General features: G+C 41.7%; 1 protein-coding gene across 1 annotated transcript; it reads right to left on the minus strand.

The window, feature by feature from the left end:
• Window positions 1-18,082: 18,082 nt before the first annotated feature.
• LOC311053814 (microtubule-associated protein RP/EB family member 1-like) lies at window positions 18,083-25,549 on the minus strand. The gene is made up of 6 exons (XM_084069502.1): window positions 25,376-25,549; window positions 24,152-24,297; window positions 21,984-22,182; window positions 19,938-20,032; window positions 18,456-18,611; window positions 18,083-18,228 (listed from the first exon to the last, which is right to left on the minus strand). The coding sequence occupies exons 1-6, from the start codon at window positions 25,506-25,508 to the stop codon at window positions 18,157-18,159; spliced, it is 801 nt and encodes a 266-aa protein (XP_083925628.1). The 5' UTR covers window positions 25,509-25,549; the 3' UTR covers window positions 18,083-18,156.
• Window positions 25,550-25,849: the final 300 nt, after the last annotated feature.

Below are 25,849 nucleotides of genomic sequence, written 5' to 3' on the forward strand. Positions count from 1 at the left end.
ATAATAATTTGGCTTTAGGTTATAAAATGTTTATGAAATGATGGTTTTAGATTATGTATTGCAGATACATTATGGAAATTAACTTTAAAGTACTTGCCAAGGTATGAGTTCATCAAAGCAAAGCAAATGTTTTCACTAAATCAACCTAAATATTATAAGGTCCAGGGTGTGCATCGGACAGGAATGAGAATACTTGGTGATGAAAGGAGACAGAATATAATGCTGTACTTTACATGAAACTAAGACATATCATTCAAAATTTAATGTATACCTTTTTTTTTTAAGCGGGGGTCCCTGGAACAAAATATTTTACAAATGTTACTTTAAAACATATACATTAAAATATTTGCATCATTTTCATGATTTTTCAAAAATAGCAGATTAGCTCATAGCGGCAATCGATGCCGCGCTATGAGCTTGTAGATCTGCTATTTTTTTATAGCCAAAGAAATCTTAAAATGACACAGATGCGTTCGCAGTCTTAAACAATGTTGTTTAAGACAATGTTGGTTTAAACAATGTTGTAAGACATTTTATCCCACACCAGAGGACAATCTGGCAGCAGCAATGTATTCTATACACAGCTTAAACATGTAACACAGATGTCTTTGACATGTTTATTTTGGTGTCTATTTTCTATATATTCTCTCTATTTTGAATGATATTTCTTAGTTTTATGTAAAGTACAGCATTATGTTCTGTCACCTTTTATCACCAAGCATTCTAATTCCTGTACGATACACACCCTGGACCTTATAATATTTAGGGTAATTTAGTAAAAACATTTGCTTTGCTATAATGAGAAGAACTCATGCCTTGATAATTACTTTAAAGTTAATTTATCTGTAATATCTAATCTAAAATTATCATTTGATACACATTGTATAACCTAAAGCTACATTATCAATACATGTATTAAATCATTATTTCATAGAAATGTATTCTACAAGATGAATCACCTCAGGATCAAACGTTTGGTAATGACCATTGGTTAACAAACATATTGTCTAGTCATAATAAATAATCATTTTTATGGCTCTATTAGCTTATTACATGGACACATAATATTTGATTGTGATATTTACTGTTTCTATAGTGATCTGCTGTACAGGAATACAATACAACAGACAGACAGACAGACAGACAGACAGACAGACAGACAGACAGACAGACAGACAGACAGACAGACAGGCAGACAGACAGACAGACAGACAGACAGTAGATATGACTGACAGTAGATATGACTGACAGACAGACACACAGACAGACAGACAGACAGACAGACAGACAGACAGACAGACAGACAGACAGACAGACAGACAGACAGACAGACAGACAGTAGATATGACTGACAGTAGATATGACTGACAGACAGACACACAGACAGACAGACAGACAGACAGACAGACAGACAGACAGACAGACAGACAGTATAGATTAGTGTCATTGTTGAAGTCATTGTTTGTTACCTGAACAGATCAGCTCCAGACTGTAGGAGGAAGGATGAGACCCCACTGCTCCACACTCCCTCAGTGAAGATTCAGACTCATCACAGTGAGAACTAATAAACCATATAAGTTGATCTGTAGAACCACGTCTCCTTTCTGCAGAAACCACAGATCCACACTGTATCTGTCTACACACTACAGATGATGACTTAAGGCCCCAGAGTAGAGGATCCACTAGTCTCCATACTCCCAGGTGTTTCATCTCCAGTCTACCAGCACAGTGACTGGCTCCTCCCACCAACCTGACATCATCAGGCTCTGTACACAGACAATAGAATAAGCATTAAGAACTGTAGTGTCCCTATTCTAGGGTTAACTGTGCAAAAATAGACGATCTGTAATCTCACAACTCGTCACAATACGAGCTTGTAGATCTGCTATTTTAGAGTGAAAACGGGAGTGGGCCTAGTATAGAGCCCTTGGGAATACAGTGAACTAAATATAGGTTTTAAGTGGTTAAAAAAGTAACATTACTTTGACCTTAAACTAATAATCAAAGCTAAAGTGTATTTTGTCTTTTACCTGAGCAGGTGAGTCCAACAGTCTTGTCAGGTGAGCAGGTGTTTCTAGTTGAGTCTGAGGTTCTACAGTCCAGGAGAACAGACTCACTGCCTTCACACTGGAACTCTTTGGTCCACATTGGAGCCTTCACTTCTCCATAGAGCGCCCCCTGGAGGACTGAAGGAGTCCCACAGCCAAGCTCCCTACAGACCACCTCTGCATCCTGCTGGTCAAAGTCACCTTCACACACTGAGACCCACGACTGATTAGACTTCACCTCCACTCTGCCTGAACATGAACTAGTCCCATTCACCAACCTTAAAGACTCTGGAGAGAGAGAGAGAGAGAGAGAGAGAGAGAGAGAGAGAGAGAGAGAGAGAGAGAGAGAGAGAGAGAGAGAGAGAGAGAGAGAGAGAGAGAGAGAGAGAGAGTTTTAACAAATCTTTTATCAAAAAACTATTCAAAATCCAGTATTTTTTTTCAAGACAACACAAAAAACATATCTGTCTCTATCAATACTTAAAAAAAAACACCTACCTAAAAGATATTGAAAAGTAAATGATCATCTACCACAGAACACATTATAACACCACTTTCAGATGAATTCCTCAATGTTGTTCATTCCTTAAAAAAGGAATAATGTTCAATCCATATTCTGGCTTTCACCAAAGACACGAAAACAGGAAGTGGATTTTGCCCTGCCCTGTCTTCTACTCTATTCTTCTTGCTACTGTAGCCATTTTAGCCTCTCCTATAACCAGATTTAATATTTTCCATTTCACACAGTCAGTTTTCCTGTAACCTGCTCCCAGGATAAAAGCAGTCTTAGGGCACAGTCCCACCACACTTTTATTTGACCTCTGGGGCGGAATCTGCCAATGCTTTGTCAATGTAAATGCGTGGATTCATGCAAGAGCGCATCTTTCCGCTTGTAGCGCAGACCGTGCGTTTATCCGCTCTACACGACTTGTCCATTTGAAGCATATAACTGCTGGAGGCAGGAGCTGCTTTTCCCCCTCTGTCCAATCGGGTGAGTGGAAGGCGGACCGTCTCAAGACTCAGGAAGCACCATGGTGCTCAAGGCAGAAGGCGGTGCGGGCTACGGGGAGGGTCCTGAAAGTGAGTGACAGGTGGGTCACTGCGTTTTTTTTAGAATCCGCTGGCTGCAAAAAAACTGTGGCCGCCCAAAACCTACGTTTAACAGCAACCAACCATGTTTTGGTGGGACCGCGCCCTTAGACCACTTTTCACCAATGTATTAAAAAGGTCACAAAGTCTTTTGCACATAAAAGCAATGAAAAACGGTCACAGAAAGGACATCTTCCTGACACTGTAGGATTGACCATAGAAATAAAAACATTTACTGCAATGGCAGCATGTAAAATCCTCCACTGTAAATGCCCAGTCCCTTTCCTTAAAGGTGGTTTATATAAAACCCTGCATACTGGTTTCACCCCAATGTCTCCACACTGTATCAACCCTCCCATTCACTTTGCTTTAAAACAACTTTTCCTTTTGCTGTGTACAAATCCACAATTTTATATTTGCCAATATTTAATAAAGGCCCTGAAAAGCATCCAGATTTGGTGCAAAACCCAGTTGTGGAAAAGGATATCTCTCTCCCTCACTGAACTCCTGCAGCATCTCTACCTCTTCCTCAGTCAGCCTTTTAACCCTTTAAGACCGGGAACGCATCTGTGTCATTTTAACATTTATTTGGCTATATAAAAATAACAGATCTACAAGCTCATAGCGCGGCACTGAGTGCCGCACTACGAGCTTGTAGATCTGCTATTTTTTTTATTTGAAAAAAAAAATGTGTGCAAATCTTTAGTTCGAATATATATATACTTTTTTTAAGTGAAAGTTTTTAACTCAAACCTTTGCTTCTTGGGATTTTACAAAAGTCTTCTAAATCCTAACAGTTTTTTTTCCTAAAGTTGATTTTATTTTATTGTTTTACTTATGTTGCTATATTATCAATGGTTCTCAAACTTTTTTCATGTCAAGGACTGTGTTTGTTACCTGAACAGATCAGCTCCAGAATGTAGGAGGAGGAAGTAACAGACCTCACTGCTCCACACTCCCTCAGTGAAGATTCAGACTCATCACAGTGAGATGAAATCAACCATGTAGGTTGCTTTGTAGAACCACGTCTCGTTTCTGCAGAAACCACAGATCCACACTGTATCTGTCTACACACTACAGATGATGACTTATGGCCCCAGAGTGTAGGATGCATTGGTCTCCATTCTCCCAGGTGTTTCATCTCCAGTCTACCAGCACAGTGACTGGCTCCTCCCACCAACCTGACATCATCAGGCTCTGTACACAGACAATAGAATAAGCATTAAGAACTGTAGAGTCCCTATTCTAGTGTTAACTGTCTGCAAAAATAGACGATCTGTAAGCTCACAACTCGTCACAATACGAGCTTGTAGATCTGCTATGTTAGAGTGAAAACAGGAGTGTGCCTAATATAGAGCCCTTGGGAATACAGTGAACTAAATATAGGTTTTAAGTGGTTAAAAAAGTAACATTACTTTGACCTTAAACTAATAATCAAAGCTAAAGTGTAGTTTGTCTTTTACCTGAGCAGGTGAGTCCAACAGTCTTGTCAGGTGAGCAGGTGTTTCTAGTTGAGTCTGAGGTTCTACAGTCCAGGAGAACAGACTCGTTGCCTTCACACTGGAACTCTTTGGTCCACATTGGAGCCTTCACTTCTCCATAGAGCGCCCCCTGGAGGACTGAAGGAGCCCCACAGCCTAGCTCCCTACAGACCACCTCTGCATCCTGCTGGTCAAAGTCACCTTCACACACTGAGACCCACGACTGATCAGACTTCACCTCCACTCTGCCTGAACATGAACTAAACCCATTCACCAACCTTACAGACTCTGGAGAGAGAGAGAGAGAGAGAGAGAGAGAGAGAGAGAGAGAGAGAGAGAGAGAGAGAGAGAGTTTTAACAAATCTTTTACCAAAAAACTATTCAAATCCAGTAATTTTTTTCAAGGCAACACAAAGCACATATCTGTTTATATCAATACTAAAAAAACACCTACCTTAACGATATTGAAAAGTAAATGATCATCTACCACAGAACACATTATAACACCACTTTCAGATGAATTCCTCAATGTTGTTCATTCCTTAAAAAAGAATAATGTTCAATCCATATTCTGGCTTTCACCAAAGACACGAAAACAGGAAGTGCATTTTGCCCTGCCCTGTCTTCTACTCTATTCTTCTTGCTACTGTAGCCATTTTAGCCTCTCCTATAACCACATTTAATATGTTCCATTTCACACAGTCAGTTTTCCTGTAACCTGCTCCCAGGATAAAAGCAGTCTTAGGGCGCGGTCCCACCACACTTTTATTTGACCTCTGGGGCGGAATCTGCCAATGCTTTGTCAATGTAAATGCGTGGATTCACACAAGAGCGCATCTTTCTGCTTGTAGCGCAGACCTTGAGTTTATCCGCTCTACACGACTTGTCCATTTGAAGCATAAAACTGCTGGAGGCAGGAGCTGCTTTTCCCCCTCTGTCCAATCGGGTGAGTGGAAGGCGGACCGTCTCAAGACTCAGGAAGCACCATGGTGCTCAAGGTAGAAGGCGGTGCGGGCTACGGGGAGGGTCCTGAAAGTGAGTGACAGGTGCGTCACTGCGTTTTTTTTTAGAATCCGCTGGCTGCAAAAAAACTGTGGCCGCCCAAAACCTGTGTTTAACAGCAGCCAACCATGTTTTGGTGGGACCGCGCCCTTAGACCACTTTTCACCAATGTATTAAAAAGGTCACAAAGTCTTTTGCACTCATAAAAGCAATGAAAAACGGTCACAGAAGGACATTTACCTGACACTGTAGGATTGACCATAGAAATAAAAACATTTACTACAATGGCAGCATGTAAAATCCTCCACTGTAAATGCCCAGTCCCTTTCCTTAAAGGTGGTTTATATAAAACCCTGCATACTGGTTTCACCCTAATGTCTCCACACTGTATCAACCCTCCCATTCACTTTGCTTTAAAACAACTCTTCCTTCTGCTGTGTACAAATCCACAATTTTACATTTGTCAATATTTAATAAAGGCCCTAGGGTGACCACCTTCAAACAGACCCATTGAGGGACAGACGTGTCCATTCCGCGGGACATCGCGGGACACATGCGCGCGCGTGCATGTGGACCTCCCGTGTGCGCGCGCGAAGCGCGCGCGCGATTTTTTTGGGTCGGGTCTGGGCGGATTGGGTTCGTTTTTGGGTATCTTTATTTTGGTTTTAGGGTTAAGATTAGGGTTAGGTTAGGGTTATGTTATTTAATTCTTATTTTTGCCTGATTTTACCGATTTATTATAAAAAAATATTAGGGCTGGGACTCGATTAAAAAAATTAATCTAATTAATTAGAGGCTTTGTAATTAATTAATCTAAATTAATCGCATTTTAATCGCACATCAATATTTGACCTGAGATCAGTGAGAAAAATTGTTTTCAAATGGATTTTGGTAAACGTCTTTAAGTACATGTACTCAAGAACTGTACTTAAGTACAATTTTGAGGACTCTCGAATACGCCTATTTCCATTTTTTTTATACTTTTACTTCTACTCCAGTAACTCCAATATATCTCAGAGGCAAATATTTAACTTTTAAACTTATTTCAAAACTTTAGTTACAAGTTACTTTGTAGATTTTGATTAATATTATAAAACATACAGTAACCATGTGAAAATAGCAGATCTACAAGCACAAGGCATTGTGAGCTTGTAGATCTGCTAATTTGCCACCATTGGAGGCTGGTAGAGTGTGTTGTTGTTAGTTGTTTTATAGTCGTTTAATTAATTATTAAAAAATCGCGCGCATGTGACCCGCACCGCATCGTGCACCCCCCCCCAAACGGGACAAACGCGCGCGTGGGGGGCGGCATCCATTACAGATTCTGATTTGCCCAGCCAACATTATCAAGCAGGCTATGCGGCACGTCTTCATTCAGTGGCTGCTCTGTTGTTGTGAGAACGACGTCGTTCTCACTTCTCAGACAGCTTCTCAGGCGGACCGATAATACCAGCGCACCAACCTGGTGCGCTGGATAATAGGTCCGTCTGAAACTCGTCCAGTGAGAAACGTTCCGCGGTGAAAAAAATAGGCGCGATTAAAATGCGTTAATTTTTTTAACGCGATAATTCTTTTGTAATTAATTGATCGAAATTAACGCGATAAAGTCCCGGCCCTAAAAAATATATATATTTTTTTCTTTTTTCATATCTTTGATTTTCGGGACATTGCTCTGCTTGTGCGGGACGCGGGACAGAGGGTCCAATTTCGGGACTGTCCCGCGAATTTCGGGACGGGTGGTCACCCTAAAAGGCCCTGAAAAGCATCCAGATTTGGTGCAAAACCCAGTTGTGGAAAAGGATCTCTCTCCCTCACTGAACTCCTGCAGCATCTCTACCTCTTCCTCAGTCAGCCTTTTAACACTTTAAGACCGGGAACGCATCCGTGTCATTTTAAGATTTATTTGGCTATATAATAATAGGAAATATACAAGCAATATATATATACGGCACTGAGTGCTGCGCTACGAGCAAATCTTTAGTTTGAATATATACTGTATATGCTTTTTTAAAGTGAAAGTTTTTAACTCAAATCTTTGCTTCTTGGGATTTTACAAACAGTTTTTTTCCTAAAGTTGTTTTTATTTTATTGTTTTACTCATGTTGCTATATTATCAATGGTTCTCAAACTTTTTTCATGTCAAGGACTGTGTTTGTTACCTGAACAGATCAGCTCCAGACTGGAGGAGGAAGTATCAGACCACACTGCTCCACACTCTCTCAGTGAAGATTCAGACCCATCACAGGGAGACATACTAAACCATTTAGGTTGATCTGTAGAACCTTGTCTCTTTTCTGTAGAAACCACAGATCCACACTGTATCTGTCTACACACTACAGATGATGACTTATGGCCCCAGAGTGCGGGATTCATTGGTCTCCATTCTCCCAGGTGTTTCATCTCCAGTCTACCAGCACAGTGACCGGCTCCTCCCACCAACCTGACATCATCAGGCTCTGTACACAGACAATAGAATAAGCATTAAGAACTGTAGTGTCCCTATTCTAGGGTGAACTGTCTGCAAAAATAGACGATCTGTAAGCTCACAACTCGTCACAATACGAGCTTGTACATCTGCAATTTTAGAGTGAAAACGGGAGTGGGCCTAGTATAAAGCCCTTGGGAATACAGTAAACTAAATATAGGTTTTAAGTGGTTAAAAAAGTAACATTACTTTGACCTTAAACTAATAATCAAAGCTAAAGTGTAGTTTGTCTTTTACCTGAGCAGGTGAGTCCAACAGTCTTGTCAGGTGAGCAGGTGTTTCTAGTTGAGTCTGAGGTTCTACAGTCCAGGAGAACAGACTCGTTGCCTTCACACTGGAACTCTTTGGTCCACAGTGGAGCCTTCACTTCTCCATAGAGCGCCCCCTGGAGGACTGAAGGAGTCCCACAGCCAAGCTCCCTACAGACCACCTCTGCATCCTGCTGGTCAAAGTCACCTTCACAAACTGAGACCCACGACTGATCAGACTTCACCTCCACTCTGCCTGAACATGAACTAAGCCCATTCACCAACCTTACTGACTCTGGAGAGAGAGAGAGAGAGAGAGAGAGAGAGAGAGAGAGAGAGAGAGAGAGAGAGAGAGAGAGAGAAAGAGAGAGAGAGAGAGATTCCGCAAATGTCTTCTAAATCCTAACAGTTTTCTGAAAATATTAATGATGCTTTGTCAGTGGTGCTCTTTACATTGTCCTTTTTCATTGTCATGTCAAGGACCCCCAAAATGTATTTATTTATTTTTTGGTTAAAACAAAAAGTTTTGTATTAAAAGGTTAAAGCACTATATTATCATAGTAATCATTACTATAGAGTGTTTGTTCAGTAACAGTGTTAAATAGCTCTATATTGTGATAGTAATCATTACTATAGAGTGTTTGTTCACAGACAGACAGACAGACAGTAGATAAGACAGACAGACAGACAGACAGACAGACAGACAGACAGACAGACAGTAGATAAGACAGACAGACAGACAGACAGACAGACAGACAGACAGACAGACAGACAGACAGACAGACAGTAAACATTAGTATCATTGTTGAAGTCATTGTTTGTTACCTGAACAGATCAGCTCCAGACTGATGGGGGCAGTCTGAGACAGCACTGCTCCACACTCTCTCAGTGAAGATTCAGACCCATCACAGGGAGATGCAATCCACCACATAGGTCGTGTAGAACCACGTCTCAGTTCTGTAGAAACCACAGATCCACACTGTATCTGTCTACACACTACAGATGATGACTTATGGTTCCAGCCAAAAGGATACACTGGTCTCCATTCTCCCAGGTGTTTCATCTCCACTCTACCAGCACAGTGACTGGCTCCTCCCACCAACCTGATGACATCACCAGACTCTGTACACAGACAATAGAATAAACAGTTAAATAAAGTTATATTACTTTGATTAGAAGAAAAACCTCTAGGTTACAAATGTATAATATTAGTATTTGCGTTGATGTTTGTTTACCTGTTGTGTGGAGAGCCTGGAGAGTAATATATGATGTAGATATACATGATGAATGTGTGTATATGATGTATGTGTTGATGTTTGTTTACCTGTTGTGTGGAGAGCCTGGAGAGCTGAAGAGACACATGATCAAATGAATTAGTCTGACTGCAACCAGTGGTGGAAGAAGCACTTGAGTAAAAGTAATAATACCACAATGCAGAAATACTCTGTTACAAGTGAAAGTAGCAATAGGTATTCAAAATGTACTTGAGTAAAAGTACTTAAATTAATAAAAGTAAAAGCACTCATCATGCAGAATGTCCCATTTCAAAGATTTTAAATTTGTAAAAAAAATATATTAAAATAATTGAAAATAGCAGATCTACAAGCACACAATGTATCGCAATGTGAAGCAACCTTCAAGAGACCAAACTCATACCATCATTGTAGCATTTTGGAAAAGTATCACTTTTTAAGCTTTTGATAATTTTAATGTTTTTTAAAAGCTTGTGTCTATAAGTGTCTCCATGGACAGGCTCCTCCTCCAGAGGAGACAGACACTGGCTGTGGTGGGAAAAGTACAAAATGTTTTTACTTAAGTAAAAGTATCAATACTGCAATGAAGAAATACTCTGATACAAGTAAAAAGTACGGTAATCAAAATTTAAGTGAAAGCACAAAAGTATTGGCATCAACATATACATTATACTTAGAGGACCAAAAGTAAAAGTACTCATTAATTATGTATAAAATGTATTAAAATCTTTTGAAAATAGCAGATCTACAAGCTCACAACGCGTCGCAATGCAAAGCGTTGTGAGCTGGTAGATCTGTTATTTTCAAATAGCCAAAGTTTAAATAGGGCTGAAGGGGTTAATGTATGTTTTGTAAAAAAAATATCAAAATCTACTAAGTAACTAGTAACTAAAGTGTTCCAATAATTGTAGTGGAGTAAAAGTTCAATATTTGCCTCTGAGATGTAGTGGAGTAGAAGTAAAAGTATTGAAAGTTGGAAATACTCCAGTAAAGTACAAAAAAGCATCATCACAGTGACATCATCACAGTGTCACATGGTATCATGGTGATGACATCATCACAGTGTCACGTGGTATCATGGTGATGACATCATCACAGTGACATCATCACAGTGTCACATGGTATCATGGTGATGACATCATCACAGTGACATCATCACGGTGTCACATGGTATCATTGTGATGACATCATCACAGTGACATCACCACAGTGTCACATGTATCATGGTGATGACATCATCACAGTGACATTATCACGGTGTCACATGGTATCAGGAGGATTAGATCAAAGATTGTTAATTTAGAAAGATACACATTCTCCATTGGAGCCACTAGAGGTGAAGTAGTACACACATCCTACAAATGATCTCCTAAGTAGGCGTGGTTGTCTTCTCCCCCGACCATCCCACCACCCTCCCCCCTCCCTCCCCCTCCCCTCTCCCTGGCCGACAACGTCATGTGGATAATATGCATTTGTGTATTTTCTTCATTAAAGAAAATAAATGCTTTACATGTTTGAAAGCGCACTGTTATTGGAAAAGATGCTTTTTAAGACAGCCATAACATTCCCCCCACAAACACACATGTATTATTCAGTCTTATGCTAGATGTGCTCCTGTTTCTGCTCAACATTGTAACGGGGCCTTTTATTTATACGTTATATATTTTACCACTAGTGTGTTCAGCATGAATGTTTAGCATGATGATTCCCAAATCATACACCATCAACCAAGACAGTTACTGTAATAATGGACAATTATAGAGCATTGGAACACACATTTTATTTAATTTTGAATACGTCCATATTTCACGTGCTATATTCACATTATGGAATCTCAGTTTATTAGTTTCTAGAACATATCTTATACAAAGCATAGAGTTAAAATCTAATATAATAATACAATATAATATAAGGGACAGACAGAGCCCTCTATGTCTCGTGCGTCAGACTGCAGATTCTTCAGATATCTTCCCAAATCTCGCGAGAGTGTGTTGCTGGGATAGAGAAAGGTCGATAACAAAGTAGATTTTCTCCTAATTTGTGTCTCTAAAAAAAGCCATTTTAGCATCTTGTACATATTGTGTGGCTTGTGATGATTGGGTCCAATAATTAGTTCAGTAACCATGGAGCTAAGGAATGGTTCAGAAGCTGTGTTCACGTTCACTCTTCCATTGGAATCAATAGACTCCAACTTGCTTCCTGTCTCATAAAAAGGCGTCCACCTACGTCACGCAGAAACGGGAAGTAAACCGGAGATTGCGTATCTTGCTAAATTAACAATCTTTGATTAGATCTACTTACCATTAAGGAGCAGAGAGGTCACCGTCATCCACCGGGCCATCTTCATCCTGTCTGCTACACACACACACACGCACGAGCACGCACACACATACACACACATTTCGTGCAAAATTAGGGCATAGCTCACTGGAACAGGGGCGCCGGAACGGAATATGACGTGCGGGGACCCGTCCGGGACACATACATTTTGCGGTTATTTCGGGTGGGTTTGTTGATTTTTGGGGGGGATAATGCGGTTATTTCGGTTAATTTGGTTCGCCTCGCGCTCGCGGTGGTCGCGAGGTGCGGGGGACTGGACAGATTTTATTATTTATAAAAAATATATAATAATAGTGGGGGGACACAGTGTCCTTTAATTAAACAGGCTCCTGCGCCACTGCACTGGAATACAAGACTCATTATGGCATCCGTATGACATATTTAAAAATATTTATATATTGCCTTGCATTTGCCCCATTTATGAATTTAAAAGTAATGAAGGATGCAAGGATATTTAAAATGACACTTTTGTTGTAAGTTTTCCTATGTTTTTCTTATTAAGTTTTCAACAAGAGGATACTGTCAGACACAAGGAGGGATGAACATAATTCTTTAAAACAAATCAAGAGTGGTAAACTTAAAGTGCCATTTATTTTAGGAACAGTAGCCTACAGTATCCGGCTAAGATTTGTGACATAACTTGCAGCCAGCTCTATTCGGGTCCTCTTCTCGCTTTACCCAGTCTTTAAACATTTCATTTGTAAGCCACAAATGATTAAACAAACATTTCCCTGGCATTGCGGATCATACTACTAGTTCAACCGATATGTTTTAACTGCGTTCGTTTACGCTTCACCGACTATTCACACGTTGCTCGCAATTGTTTGTTGGGACAGCAAACACACAACCTGCATAAGTTGCCAGGTTGGTGTCACGTGACTAACGAACAGCTCTACAAGCTAACTACTCATCACGCTGCAGCACGTTGTGAGCTTGTAGATCCGTTATTTTTATCACGTGACACCAACCTGGCACCCTATGCAGTGCAACCTAACAATTGAGACATACATTAGGCTGCCATCACAAAGCCCGCTTTTATTTTTCATTTCAAAATATTTCCATGAATTTCATGGCCGTGGGGACCCTGCTTTAAACAGAAAGGTAAATTATGCATGTAGGTAGATTAGGTAGACATAGATACAACTATAATAACAGGAATCAACCTAAATATCATCATTCCACAGAGATAGAATGGCACCTCAAACAATGGCACAAAATTACCCTGAGCAGAATAAAGCGACAATAATAACCGTGACAAACATAGTAGACACTAAGTACAACTTACAGTTGTTCAATGACGCACACAGGAAAAGTGATAGAAAGAATGATAGAAAAATAGTTTAAGAACAGAAAAGAGTGTTAGAAAAGAGTTTAAGAACAGAAAAGGTCCGTCGCTGTAAACAGCTCCTCTGTCTTCACAGAGTCACTAATGATTGACAGGTTTGTCCGTGCTCCCGTTCTGTGCCTGCGGGGCGCGCTCATACACACGCTTTGGGAGCGTGCATGAGGATGTCTGTTGGACTTTGTAACACACACACGCACACGCACACACACACACACACACACACACACACACACACACACACACACACACAGCTTGCTTAAGGTTGTCCATCGAATCCGATGATGACGTCCACTTATGTCCTTAGCGGTGGGTTCGCAGGTGGCTAAAAAGTCCTATCCTGGAACCACATGTTCTATTGCAGGTAGGGCATGTGTAGGTTGTAGTGGCGGTAGTGGTGATGGCAGTCATGGGTGTGTTCCTCCTGTGTCTCTGTTGTTGCCTTCTGGCAGTCCTGTCCTCCTCCAGCCTGTGAGTTCCTTCGTGGCAGCGCTGCCGCCATGAGTCACGGTCAGCAGCAGCAGTCTCAAGGTCCTCAGGCCTGATCTTGCACTTCTTCGGTGAAGTCTTTAGCTGGTCCTTGTACCTCTTCTTCGGCCCCCCTGCCAAGCGCCGGCCGTGGTGTAACTGGCCGTACAGCACTCTGCGGGGCAGTCAGTCTTGAGGCATCCGTATCACATGTCCAAGCCAGCGCAGTTGGTGCTGGATAAATGTGGCCTCGATGCTCCGGCAGTTTGTTTTCGCCAGTATCTCCGTATGAGGCACACGATCACGCCAGGTGAGGCCCAGGATGCGCTGTAGGCATCCAATATGGAAGCGCTCCAGGGTCTTGATGTGACGGCTGTATGTGGTCCATGCTTCACAGCTGTAGAGGAGGGTGGTGATGCAGACAGCATTGCAGACAGCAACTGTGGTGTGCAAGTGGAGGTTGTTGTTCTGGAAGACCCGACGCCGTGGTCTTCCAAAGGCAGCCGACGCCTGCTTCACCCGGTTTTGAATCTCGCAGTCGATGCTGCAGTCCTCAGAAAGGATACTGCCCAGGTATTTGAAGGATGGTGTTATTGCTAGTGGCTTGTTGTCGATGGTGAAGATAGGCAGGGTGTGTGGGGTACTGGAGCTCCATTGGCAGACTACTTCTGTCTTGGTGGTGTTGACAGACAGACCCATCCTGCTGTACGCCCTGACAGCCACATCAAGGATGGTCTGCAGGTCGTGTGGAGAGTGCGCCACCAGACTCAGGTAGCATCGATGTTATCGATGATGTTATTGATCAGCCTCTGTAGCATCACCTTGGCCAGTACCTTACCAGCAACAGAGAGCAGTGATATCCACTGTTGGGGTCTCCTCTTCCCAGGCCATCAGAATGTACTGATGGAGAGTCCTTGTACACAGGTACCCCCCCCCCCCCCCACACACACACACACACTTTTATTTTTTTTTATTTAGACGGGACATAGAGAGAGAGAGACAGACAGACAGACAGACAGACAGACAGAGAGAATGAGACACAGACAGACCGAGAAGGAGAGACAGAGTGGTGAAGTGGTTAATTTATGTGTTGTAATAATTATCTAAACCTAAAAGTAACTAAAGTGTTCAAATAATTGTAGTGGACTATAATATTTGCTCTGTCTGTTGATTCAGTGACCTCAGCTAAAGACAAACACACTAGTGCAGAGTGAAAAGCCATGGCTGTGGGGTCTGCCTGGCTAGGCTAGTTGTATTGCATGCAGTAGTGGAAAGTAACTAAGTACATTTACTTAAATACTGTACTTAAGTACAATTTTGAAGTGTACTTTACTGTAGTATTTCCTATTTTCAATACTTTTACTTCTACTCCACTACATCTCAGAGGCAAATAATGTACTTTGACTCCACTACAGTTATTTGAGAACTTTAGTTACTAGTTACTTTGTAGATTTTAAATATTATTACAAAACATACATTAACCACTTCAGCCCTATATAGACTTTGGCTAGTTGGAAATTAGCAGATCTACAAGCTCACAACGCGTTGCGACACATTGTGAGCTTGTAGATCGGCTATTTTCAAATTATTTCATACATTTTGAAAACATGAAATTGAATATTTCCGTATAATGAGTACCTTTCTTATCTTTATCATGACAAAATATAGCCTACATTTTCAAGCATTTCACGGTACATTGTCAAGTGCAAAAGAGCCATAAGAATATCGAGCATTAAAAATCAATATCATCCATTAAGACAAACTAATGAGGCACAGTTTACGGAGCTAGTTCAGGCCAGGCAACTCAGGGATTGGGCCACCCGACCAGGTGACTAGTCACATGCATTTTTCTCCTGGTCGGTGGGTTATAAGTATTGCTCTACCTACCTGTTCATTCTAGTTGCGCTCTCCTGCTGGGCTGTCGTGCCGACGCTGCTGCTGCGCTGTTGCTGAAATCCTGCGGATCTGCTGCTTTGCTTGCCTACGTATGCTGCTACCATGAATAGTCTCATCCCACCGCCTCCCCGGCATCCACCTGTAGATCCCCGTGGGGGTCTTTATTCACTCCCTGTAAATGCTATTTGGCATGTAACATTTATTAAAATGTTATTCTTACAGGGAGTGAATGGATTCAGAGACCTGACGCCAATGCTTCTTTATGCTTCCTATATCTATGCTCAAGCTTGCTTAATAAGTATATATTCTAATCCAATCCAATTGTTGTCTGACTGAACTACATGACAGCAGACAGTTTGTTTTCCTGCATGCATACGTGAACGAACAGTTTGTTTTCCTGCATGCATACGTGAACAGTTTGTTTTCCTGCATGCATACGTGAACAAACAGTTTGTTTTCCTGCATGCATACGTGAACAGTTTGTTTTCCTGCATGCATACGTGAACGAACAGTTTGTTTTCCTGCGTGCATACGTGAACGAACAGTTTGTTTTCCTGCATGCATACGTGAACAAACAGTTTGTTTTCCTGCGTGCATACGTGAACGAACAGTTTGTTTTCCTGCGTGCATACGTGAACAAACAGTTTGTTTTCCTGAGTGCATACGTTAACAAACAGTTTGTTTTCCTGCATGCATACGTGAACAAACAGTTTGTTTTCCTGCGTGCATACGTGAACAAACAGTTTGTTTTCCTGCATGCATACGTGAACAAACAGTTTGTTTTCCTGCGTGCATACGTGAACAAACAGTTTGTTTTCCTGCATGCATACGTCTTTGTTTTGGTGTCTTGGTGCACACAATTATAAAATCTAATGATTAGTTACACCATTTTAGTAATATGCAGGAACTCAAGAGTAGTGTGTGTTGCATTACGGATGAGAGAGAGGGACGGACACATGTCCAGTGTCCGTCCCTCTCTCGTCTCGTCCGGGTTGAAACATCCACCACGTCCGTTGTGAACGAGAGAGCCAAACAAACAGCAGAGAGTGAACGTGATACAGAGAAAGTTTGTGTTATATTATACGTTTGCAGTGAACAAACCTTTGTGTAACTTGTGTCTGAGATCGTCTTTGTACGACAGTCTGTGTAAAGTTGTGAAATCAGGAGGAATTCACATATCAAGTTTAAAGACTGTTTTGTGGACTGAACGCTATTGCTAAGCGAGCTTCAAGTACAGTCTAGAGTCCGTCCATTACAAGCAGGGACGTGCACAGATAGACTCTAGGTGGTGCTGGAGCACCTGCCCTTTGCCCTCTTGACCAGAAGTGCCCTTTTTCAGTTTACAGCAGGGTCTTCAACAGGGGGTCCGGGACCCCTAGGGGGTCCTCAGAGCTACTACAGGGGGTCCGCCAAATCTTTATGTGATATGATTTTTCTTTTTACCATAACCACTCGAAACCTAGCATCCCTTTTCTGAGGAGAACTTTAGCCTCTCATTGGAAATAAGACCGCAAGGACTTTCATGAACGACCTGTTAAAAGGAATTATCCTATCCTAAAATAGCTGATCTACAAGCCCACAACGCCTCGCGCTGCGAGGCGCTGTGGTCTTGTAGATCGGCTATTTTTGGCAAAGAGGTATAGGTGTAGAGGGGAAAAAAGAGCAGACTAAGTAAACAAAAAAAAGTATAATTTACTTGAGCACCTGCCCCTCAAAATGTCTGTGCACACCACTGATTACAAGTGAACAGACGTTTTCTAGTGAAAGTTTAACTTAAACCAGTTGGACGGTTTGAGGCTCAGTCTGTCGTCTTCAGCCTGAAGACACAAAGAGGACATTTGACCCAGATAGAGCTTTAACCTGAAGACACAAAGAGGACATTTAACCCAGATAGAGCTTTAACCTGAAGACACAAAGAGGACATTTAACCCAGATAGAGCTTTAACCTGAAGACACAAAGAGGACATTTAACCCAGATAGAGCTTTGAGCAGAGGGCTTCACTCTGTGTTCCTCTGGCAACGTGGGATGAGATTGAGAAGACAGACAGTGAGTGAAATAGCACGTTAACCTGCTGCTAAACCTGACCCAGTGACGGTTGGAGATCGGCTATTTTCTAATGGCCAAAGTATAAAATGGGGTTTTGTGATGATAACCTAAGTCTGCGAAGTAACTCATATTTAAAGCTGTCAGTGGATACAAGTCCAATATGTGACTCTGAGATGTAGTGGAGTAGAAGTATAAGGTATTGCAAAAATAGAAATATTCAAGTAAAGTAAAAGTACCTCCAAATTGTACTTAAGTAAATTGCTTATAGCTACTTTAAGTAAATGTACTCTGTTACTTTCCATCACTATTCCTGCGTTGAGCCTCATCCACTCACAAACCACTATGAAGACATGAGCTGCAAAATATACATTTTATTATTTTTATCCAACATTTAAAATATGATATTTTTTTCTCGGTTACGGTTTCTTGTGATTCCGCTAAGTTATTGTTAGAATTGTCAGAATTCTTCTGGCTCCTCCCCTGGCTCCTCCCCTGGCTCCTCCCCTGCAGTAGGAGTAATGAACCCTTCCTGTGAAGAGACAACAATTAAACCACATCCTGTTTTTTAGCAGATCAATAGTGTAGTGACTGCTTCTCAAAGTGGGGTCTGGGGACCCCCGAGGTCCTTGATCGGGGGATCTATCATACTGGAGATACATATACTGTGACTAGTTGAAAGGAAAAAATGAAAAATGTCTGGCAGTGGTTTAGCAAACTGTTAATAAAGTATTCAAATCAATGGATGGTGTTACGTACATCAGTGGCATACAGGATGTCTTTGATCTTCATCAGGGTGGGGTCTGGCTCTGCTTCCTGCTGCTCCTCACAGATCAACTCGATGCTCCTCAGCTTGTCGAAGTAGAAGTCTCTATCCTGGGTGGAGGAGGCCAGCGCTGACCGCAAGGACTCCCTCTGGACATGAGGAGGAGGAGGAGGAGGAAGAGGAGGAGGACACGTTAGTTTGCACACCGCTTCTTTTAGGCAACAACCACAGATACTAAGAACGATATTAAATTGGTGCATTTATATAGCGCTTTTATCCAAAGCGCTTTACATTGATCGTGCCATTAACCCATTCACACACACATTCACACACCGATGGAGGAGGAAACCATGCAAGGCACCAACCTGCTCATCAGGAGCAATTAGGGGTTCAGCGTCTTGCTCAAGGACACTTCCACACCGACTCTGGGGGAGCCCCCCAGCCCGGGATCGAACTGAGAACCTTGCGGTTTTCCAGTTCACTCTACCCCTGAGCCACTGCCGCCCCCCATCACTAGATGTTAACATGTCGTTTACGCCAGTGGTTCTCAAACGTTTTCGTGTCAAGGACCCCCAAATTGATATATATATATATATATATATATATGGCTGCGGAACGCCCCCGCCGCCCCACATCTGTGGGGTTGTGTCAGGGACCCCCAGAAGAGAAGATTTGTGTCAAAAAATGCAAAGTTATTCAAAATCTTTCAAACACTTTCAAGATTTATTTTTTAAAATATTTTTTTTGTCTTTATTTAGAGAGGGATAGGGAAAGTAGGCTGACAGGAAATGGGGATAGAGATGGGGGGTGACACGCAGCAAAGGTTGTCGGGAACGGGAGTCGAACCCCCGACACGCTGTCAGGCTGGCATTGCAGCCTAGGGTGCCTGGACCGTCAACGGTACGGCCCAGGCCAAATACTTTCAAGATTGAGCGTGACGTGCTGAGAGCTTGTACATCTGCTATTTTTGAAAAGCCAACATAAACAATGAATAAAGGTATGGACACAGAGCTGATTTTACAGTAGGACTTGTTTATACCAATACAAAGGCGAATGGGTGTTGGGGGGTGGGGGGGGGGGGGGCTCTTTTATTTTCTTTGTTTAACAGTGTGAACACTGGAAGAGCTGAAACTGCAAACTTATAAACTCGGAAGCATTTCACACCGTGAGCCAACAGTCTGTCTCCAGCAACTAATGTGTTAAGCAACACATGCACATCTGAAATACCAACACAATGACTAGTCTGTCATGAAAAGATATAAAACATAATATCTCTGCACATTGGAATTCATAAGGAAGACATACTTGGTCAAAACATCTTTAATAAAAGGAAACCTGAATTCTAGAGCACAGATATATTTTTCATCTTTTAAAAACAATTTTTAGGGACATTTGGACTTGACCAGCTTGGTCAAAACATGGATAATAAAAAGAAGTTTGAATTCCAGTGTGCAGATAAAACGTCAAGGCCTCACCAACTTCTTCAGGTCTGTGTTGTGGTCTTGGCTCGGTGCTGGTGATGTAGAATTGCGTCCCGAACGGTTGGTTGTTTGTGAAGACTTTCTAGGTGCTGGATTGAAGAAGAACAGAACTTTAATAAATACAATGCATGCATTCACTTTTTTATGCTCCACTACGTTTACAGCATTTCATTTTGATCAAGGTTCCTCTGACTGCCAATATCCATCTTCATTACGTTAAACATTTTAATATCTCTTTTGTAAGTCAAACATCGGAACCAAATGGGCCTTATTTTTTTACTTAAATCTTTTCTAGGGGTCCCTGGCACAAAATGTTTTCAGATGGGGGTCCGCGGGAAAATACACATCAATTTGGGGGTCCTTGACATGAAGAAGAAACAACTGCCCTAACCCAGCATGAATGAACACCAGTCCCCACTGTACCAGTGAACCCTAAATCCCAGCATGCAAAGCAGTCACCACTGTACCAGTGAACCCTAAATCCCAGCATGCAAAGCAGTCACCACTGTACCAGTGAACCCTAAATCCCAGCATGCAAAGCAGTCACCACTGTACCAGTGAACAACTCTAAAACCCAGCATGCATTGCAAAGCAGTCGCCACTGTACCAATGGAAGCTGATGGTCTGACAGAAGCATTGCCCTGAATCCCTGTAGCCAGAAACAAACATTTGAACCTGTTGAATTAGACTGCAGGATATACTGCACCACTACAATGATTTAAAACTCAGATTTAAGCAGGATCAGAATTCCTTTTATTGTCATTGTATGCAAGCGTTCAACTAAATGATACTGCCACTCTGTTGGTGTCATTTCAATAGCAAAGGTAGCAGATCTACAAGCTCAAAGATCTGCTACTCTTGTTGCTTTTGTGTGATGCTGTAGTATGATTCGACACTTATTTGTTTTAGCTCTTGCTCATTTGATTTTGCCTCATCTGTTTAAGAAAGTAGGTAGCTGATATAGTGCACTTTTACCTTAGCGTCAGGTATACTCTTGGTTGCTTGTTTTAGAAGAGAATGCACTTAAGGCTTCTGGAGCCAGATCTACAAGCTCACAGCGCGGCACTCGGTGCCACGCTATGAGCTTGTAGATCTGCTATTTTTGAATAGCCAAATAAATCTTAAAATGACAGATGCGTTCCCGGATTGAATGGGTTAAGCTATAACTAGGCTAAGTTTGAACTGTGAGGTGGTGCAACTGATTTCTGGTGATTAGTAGTTTTCGTTCCCTACCCATGTTGAATGCACGTCTTGTAAGTCGCTTTGGATAAAAGCGTCTGCTAAATGAATGTAATGTGATGTAATATGATCAAGTAGGACGTCAATTTACGAAAAAAAATATCGCTGTTGTCGGGCAGATATATAAAGTAGTGTCAAATCACATTAAAGTTCATAAAGTAGTGTTAAATCCATAATGTACGCAATTCATCAAGGCAGAATCAATAATCAATATTTTACATTTTTTAGAATCAAGCCATCCGGGGTCCTGGTGAATCATGACCATAAAACATGTTTTTCTGTGATTTTGTATTTATTTTATATTTAATTATATGATATACTATATTTAATACGTACCCTTTGTTTTGCCGTTTTCAATAAAAACATTTCACAGAATCAAACGTTTTATGGTACCACTACACTGATTTAACCCATTAAAGGGATAGTTCACCACCCAAAAAATGATGAAATCGATTAGTCACACCCCATGGAGAATTCATGGATATTCTTTGTTTTTGTCGCATTCTTAAGCCAATAATGTTGATCCAACAGGGCGTCCGGGACCCCTAGGGGTCCTCAGAGTTACTACAGGGGGGGCCTCCAAATCTTTGTGTGATAGGAACTTTTTATTGTTTTACATTAACCACTTGAACCCTAGCATCCCTATTCTGAGGGAGACATTAGTCAAAAATAGCTGATCTACAAGCTCACAACCTGTGGGTCCGCGGCCAAATATGTATCAATTTGGGGGTCCTTGGCAGGAAAACGTTTGAGAACTGCTGCCATATATGATAAGAATAGTGTGGAATGCTTTCTCCTGACCTGCCGTGGTCTTCCGGGGAGCTTTGGCAGCGAGAGGCGCTTGGCGAGCAGCTTCTTCAGGGCGGTTCTCATGGTGGTTCTCAGGGCGGTTCTCATGGTTCTCATGGTGGTCGTTGGCGTCAAAGAACTTCTTGAACCACTGAACAAACTCAAAGTTGTCCTGGAACTTCCCTTTGACCAGCTTCTCCACCGGGACAGCCTGAAAAACACGTTGTTTTGATTGATTGATTGATTGATTGAATAAAAATAAAATAGGTTGCAAAAATGACATATTTAAACCAGGTGCATACTGTAGGTCTTCTTCCAATATAAAGGTCAGCTAAAAAACTTTAAAAAATAGCAAAAGAAACAAGGACATCTAACTTCAGCTGTTCTTGACATTGTTCCATATATATGGAGCATACACACTGAAGGCTGTGTCTCCCAGTTTAGTACTGGTTGTGGTTGTGGGCACCTTCAGCTAAATGTTATTATCCTGAGATCTGGTACCATGACTTGAGGTATTGGGTTCTAACAGTTCTGTGAAATACAGAGGCAGTTTAACTTTGCCAAGTAGTGCCTTGTATGTAAACAGGGAGACATGTTGCTTCCTTCTAAGAGCCAGGGAAGAGCATCCTACTGAGGTGTACAATGTGCAGTGATGAGTGCTGAAACCTGCAGCTGTAATACAGTGGAGTGCACTGTGACAGATTGCATCCAAGGGCTTTAAAGCATTGGTTCTCAAAGTGGGGTCCGGGGACCCCCAGGGGTCCTTGAGGGAGTTCCAGGGGGTCCCCAGCTAAATGATAGATTAGGCACCAAATGGACCCCTATGGGTCTGTAACTCTGAGAGTGTGACGGGTCCATTTGGTTCCATTTGTACACTCTCAGAGTTAAATTGACATAGATTTTACAATATAAATTGGGGTCCCAGTGATAGAGATGCCATTAAATGGGGGTCCGTAGCCATAATGCATGTCAAACTGGGGGTCCTTGAATTAAAATGGTTGAGGATCACTGCTAGAGCCGTAAAAATCTTCTCTTATGGGGGTCCCTGGCTTATCTTTTCAAATGGGGGTCCGCGGGCTAATAAGTGTCAATTTGGGGGTCCTTGACATGAAAAAGTTTGAGAACCACTGCTTTAAAGTACTGTCTGTGGCATGCATATATGAAATTAATTTTCTTAGCTAAGTTTGTTAAGTGGGTTTTAAAAGAAAAGTCCTCAATCTCTGTATCTGTCAGTCCTTGTCCCCTTTATGCCCATATATGGAGATCTCTATCCATCAGTCCGTGTCCCATTTATGAGGAGATCCCTGTTGTCATCAGTACATGCCCATATATGGGCATGCCCCCTTTTGTGACCATGCATGGTTATGGCTGAGACATGGTGACATGTGCGGGACATCAGAGGTCGGCCGGACGGTCCTCCCTTAAGACAATTTTAATATAGGATGATACATTAGAGGGGATGTGTAATTGTTTTATTTGAGCTAAAAAGTATGATGTTACACTGGAACAACAAATATTGAGATGGGGGTCCGCAGCCAAATACATATACATTTTGGGGTCCTTCACATGAAAAAGTTGGAAAACCACTGATATAGCAACATAGATTTTTTTAGGATTTAGATGACATTTGTAGAATCGGAACGTCGGGCCTTAATGGGTTAAAAGAAGACGTTCACAATACAGAGAATATCGTTGCTGTCAGGTGGAAACATTGTTATGTCCAAAACTGTTACCTTTCAGGAAAATAAAAAAATGAACCTGTGTTCCAATGGAGCCAATGTAGTGATTTAGTCACAAGCTGTTTGTGTTAAACATTTATAAAACCACCGACTACTTTCAATTTCACACACACAAAAATAATAATCAAAAATAGCAGATCTACAAACTCTAAAAACGCGTCGCATCGTGACGTTGTGAGCTTGTGCTACACTAATGATGAAATGGGGCATTAATTTACACTAATGATGAAATGGGGCATTAATTTACACTAATGATGAAATGGGGCATTAATTTACACTAATGATGAAATGGGGCATTCATTTACACTAATGATGAAATGGGGCATTAATTTACACTAATGATGAAATGGGGCATTCATTTACACTAATGATGAAATGGGGCATTCATTTACGGACAAAAAAAGAAAGAAAGTTTGACAGTGACGTTGTGTCGGTACTCACTCTGTCAACCCCCGACTTCTTGAAACTGTTCTGGACAAGTTTCCAGTTCTGGAGGTATTCATGCTCCAGCTTGGAATGGAACTTGACTTTTTTCAGCGGAATACATCCAGGGAAGAGCATGTCCATGAACTGGCAATATGCTGCACCTGTCCTCAACACACAAATATGTCTTTTAGTCATCAACATATCCCACATTTAAAAAGGATGACTGCATGATAAGGGGTTTCACCAACTAGTCCAGTGGTTCTCAAACTTCTTCATGTCAAGGACCCCCAAATTGACACTTATTAGCCCGCGGACCCCCATTTCAAAAGATATGCCAGGGACCCCCATAAGAGAAGATTTTTTTACGGCTCTAGCAGTGATTCTCAACCATTTTAATTTCAAGGACCCCCAGTTTGACATGCATTAGGCTACGGACCCCCATTTAATGGCATTTATATCTCTGGGACCCCAATTTATATTGTAAAATCAATGTTAATTTAAGAGTGTCCAAATGGAACCAAATGGACCCTAACGGGTCCATTTGGTTCCATTTCGACACTCTCAGAGTTACAGACCCATAAAGGTCCATTTGGTTCCTATCCATCATTTAGCTGGGGACCCCCTGGAACCCCCTCAAGTACCCCTGGGGGTCCCCGGACCCCACTTTGAGAACCAATGAACTAGTCCACTTCTACAACCACACTAGCCCTGTGATTCTCAACCGTTGGAATGTCAAGAACCCCCATTTTGATATGCATTGATAAAAATGTCTCTGGGATCCTAGCAAAAAAACGTTAAATAATTACAAACACAATCAATTGATGACAACTGCTTATTTTGTTAAATAACCGGCTTTTAAACTTCATCTGTGTTCTTTTTTCTCTAGTGTTTACTATCATTACTAGAACTTAAATGACCATTTCTGTTCATAAACAGAGTTGCCACAGTAGAATGCATCAGCTTCCTGCTTTACGAAATTAACTTCCTCTCTCTGAGTCTTTATTACATTAACAGCTAAAAGAGCTCTAGTGGACAAATGGACAAATATATGATGAGAAACTAGTAGAAATGTGTCTGAAAGCCCACAACCGTTGAACACACTGCCACGGCAGACTTATTTTAATGCACGTCATTGGTTACTTAAATGTTTAAGTGTGCGTCCTCTACCTGAACACAGCTGTTACACAGACTTGTGTTGCTGCATGTTATTGGTTACTCAGACATCGGTGCATCCTCTACCTGAACACAGCTGCTCTATCTTGGAGTAGTTCAGACTGGTCAGCTGTAGAGACTTGTTGATCCATGCCAGCATGTCATGACGGCTCAGGTTGTCACTGGTCACCGAGGTGGAGTGGACGTTGACCGCTGCCATCAGGAGCTCTAAGAGGAGGAGGAGGAGGAGGAGGATGAGGAGGAACCTGTAAGCTGCAACAACAACAGCATGATGATGAAATGATATCGCTTCTGCTTTATTTCAGGAAACCACACAGTGGGCGGTGACACACTAGTGTCACAGCAGCAGCACAACAGTCTTCTGTCTTTAAAACTGTTTCTGATCATCTATGGCAGTGGTGGTCCCCACTGCCATAGATGGGGGGGGGTCCCCAGATGATTAGCTTAATGTGCAACATTGTTTTCTCACTCAACAGAAAACAAACCATCATATAGTATAAGTGTATACAGGGTATCTGCACATTAATTTTTTAAGACCAT

This window comes from Gymnoscopelus microlampas (assembly GCF_963454915.1).
Source record: "Gymnoscopelus microlampas genome assembly, chromosome: 10".
Lineage (NCBI taxonomy): Eukaryota > Metazoa > Chordata > Actinopteri > Myctophiformes > Myctophidae > Gymnoscopelus > Gymnoscopelus microlampas.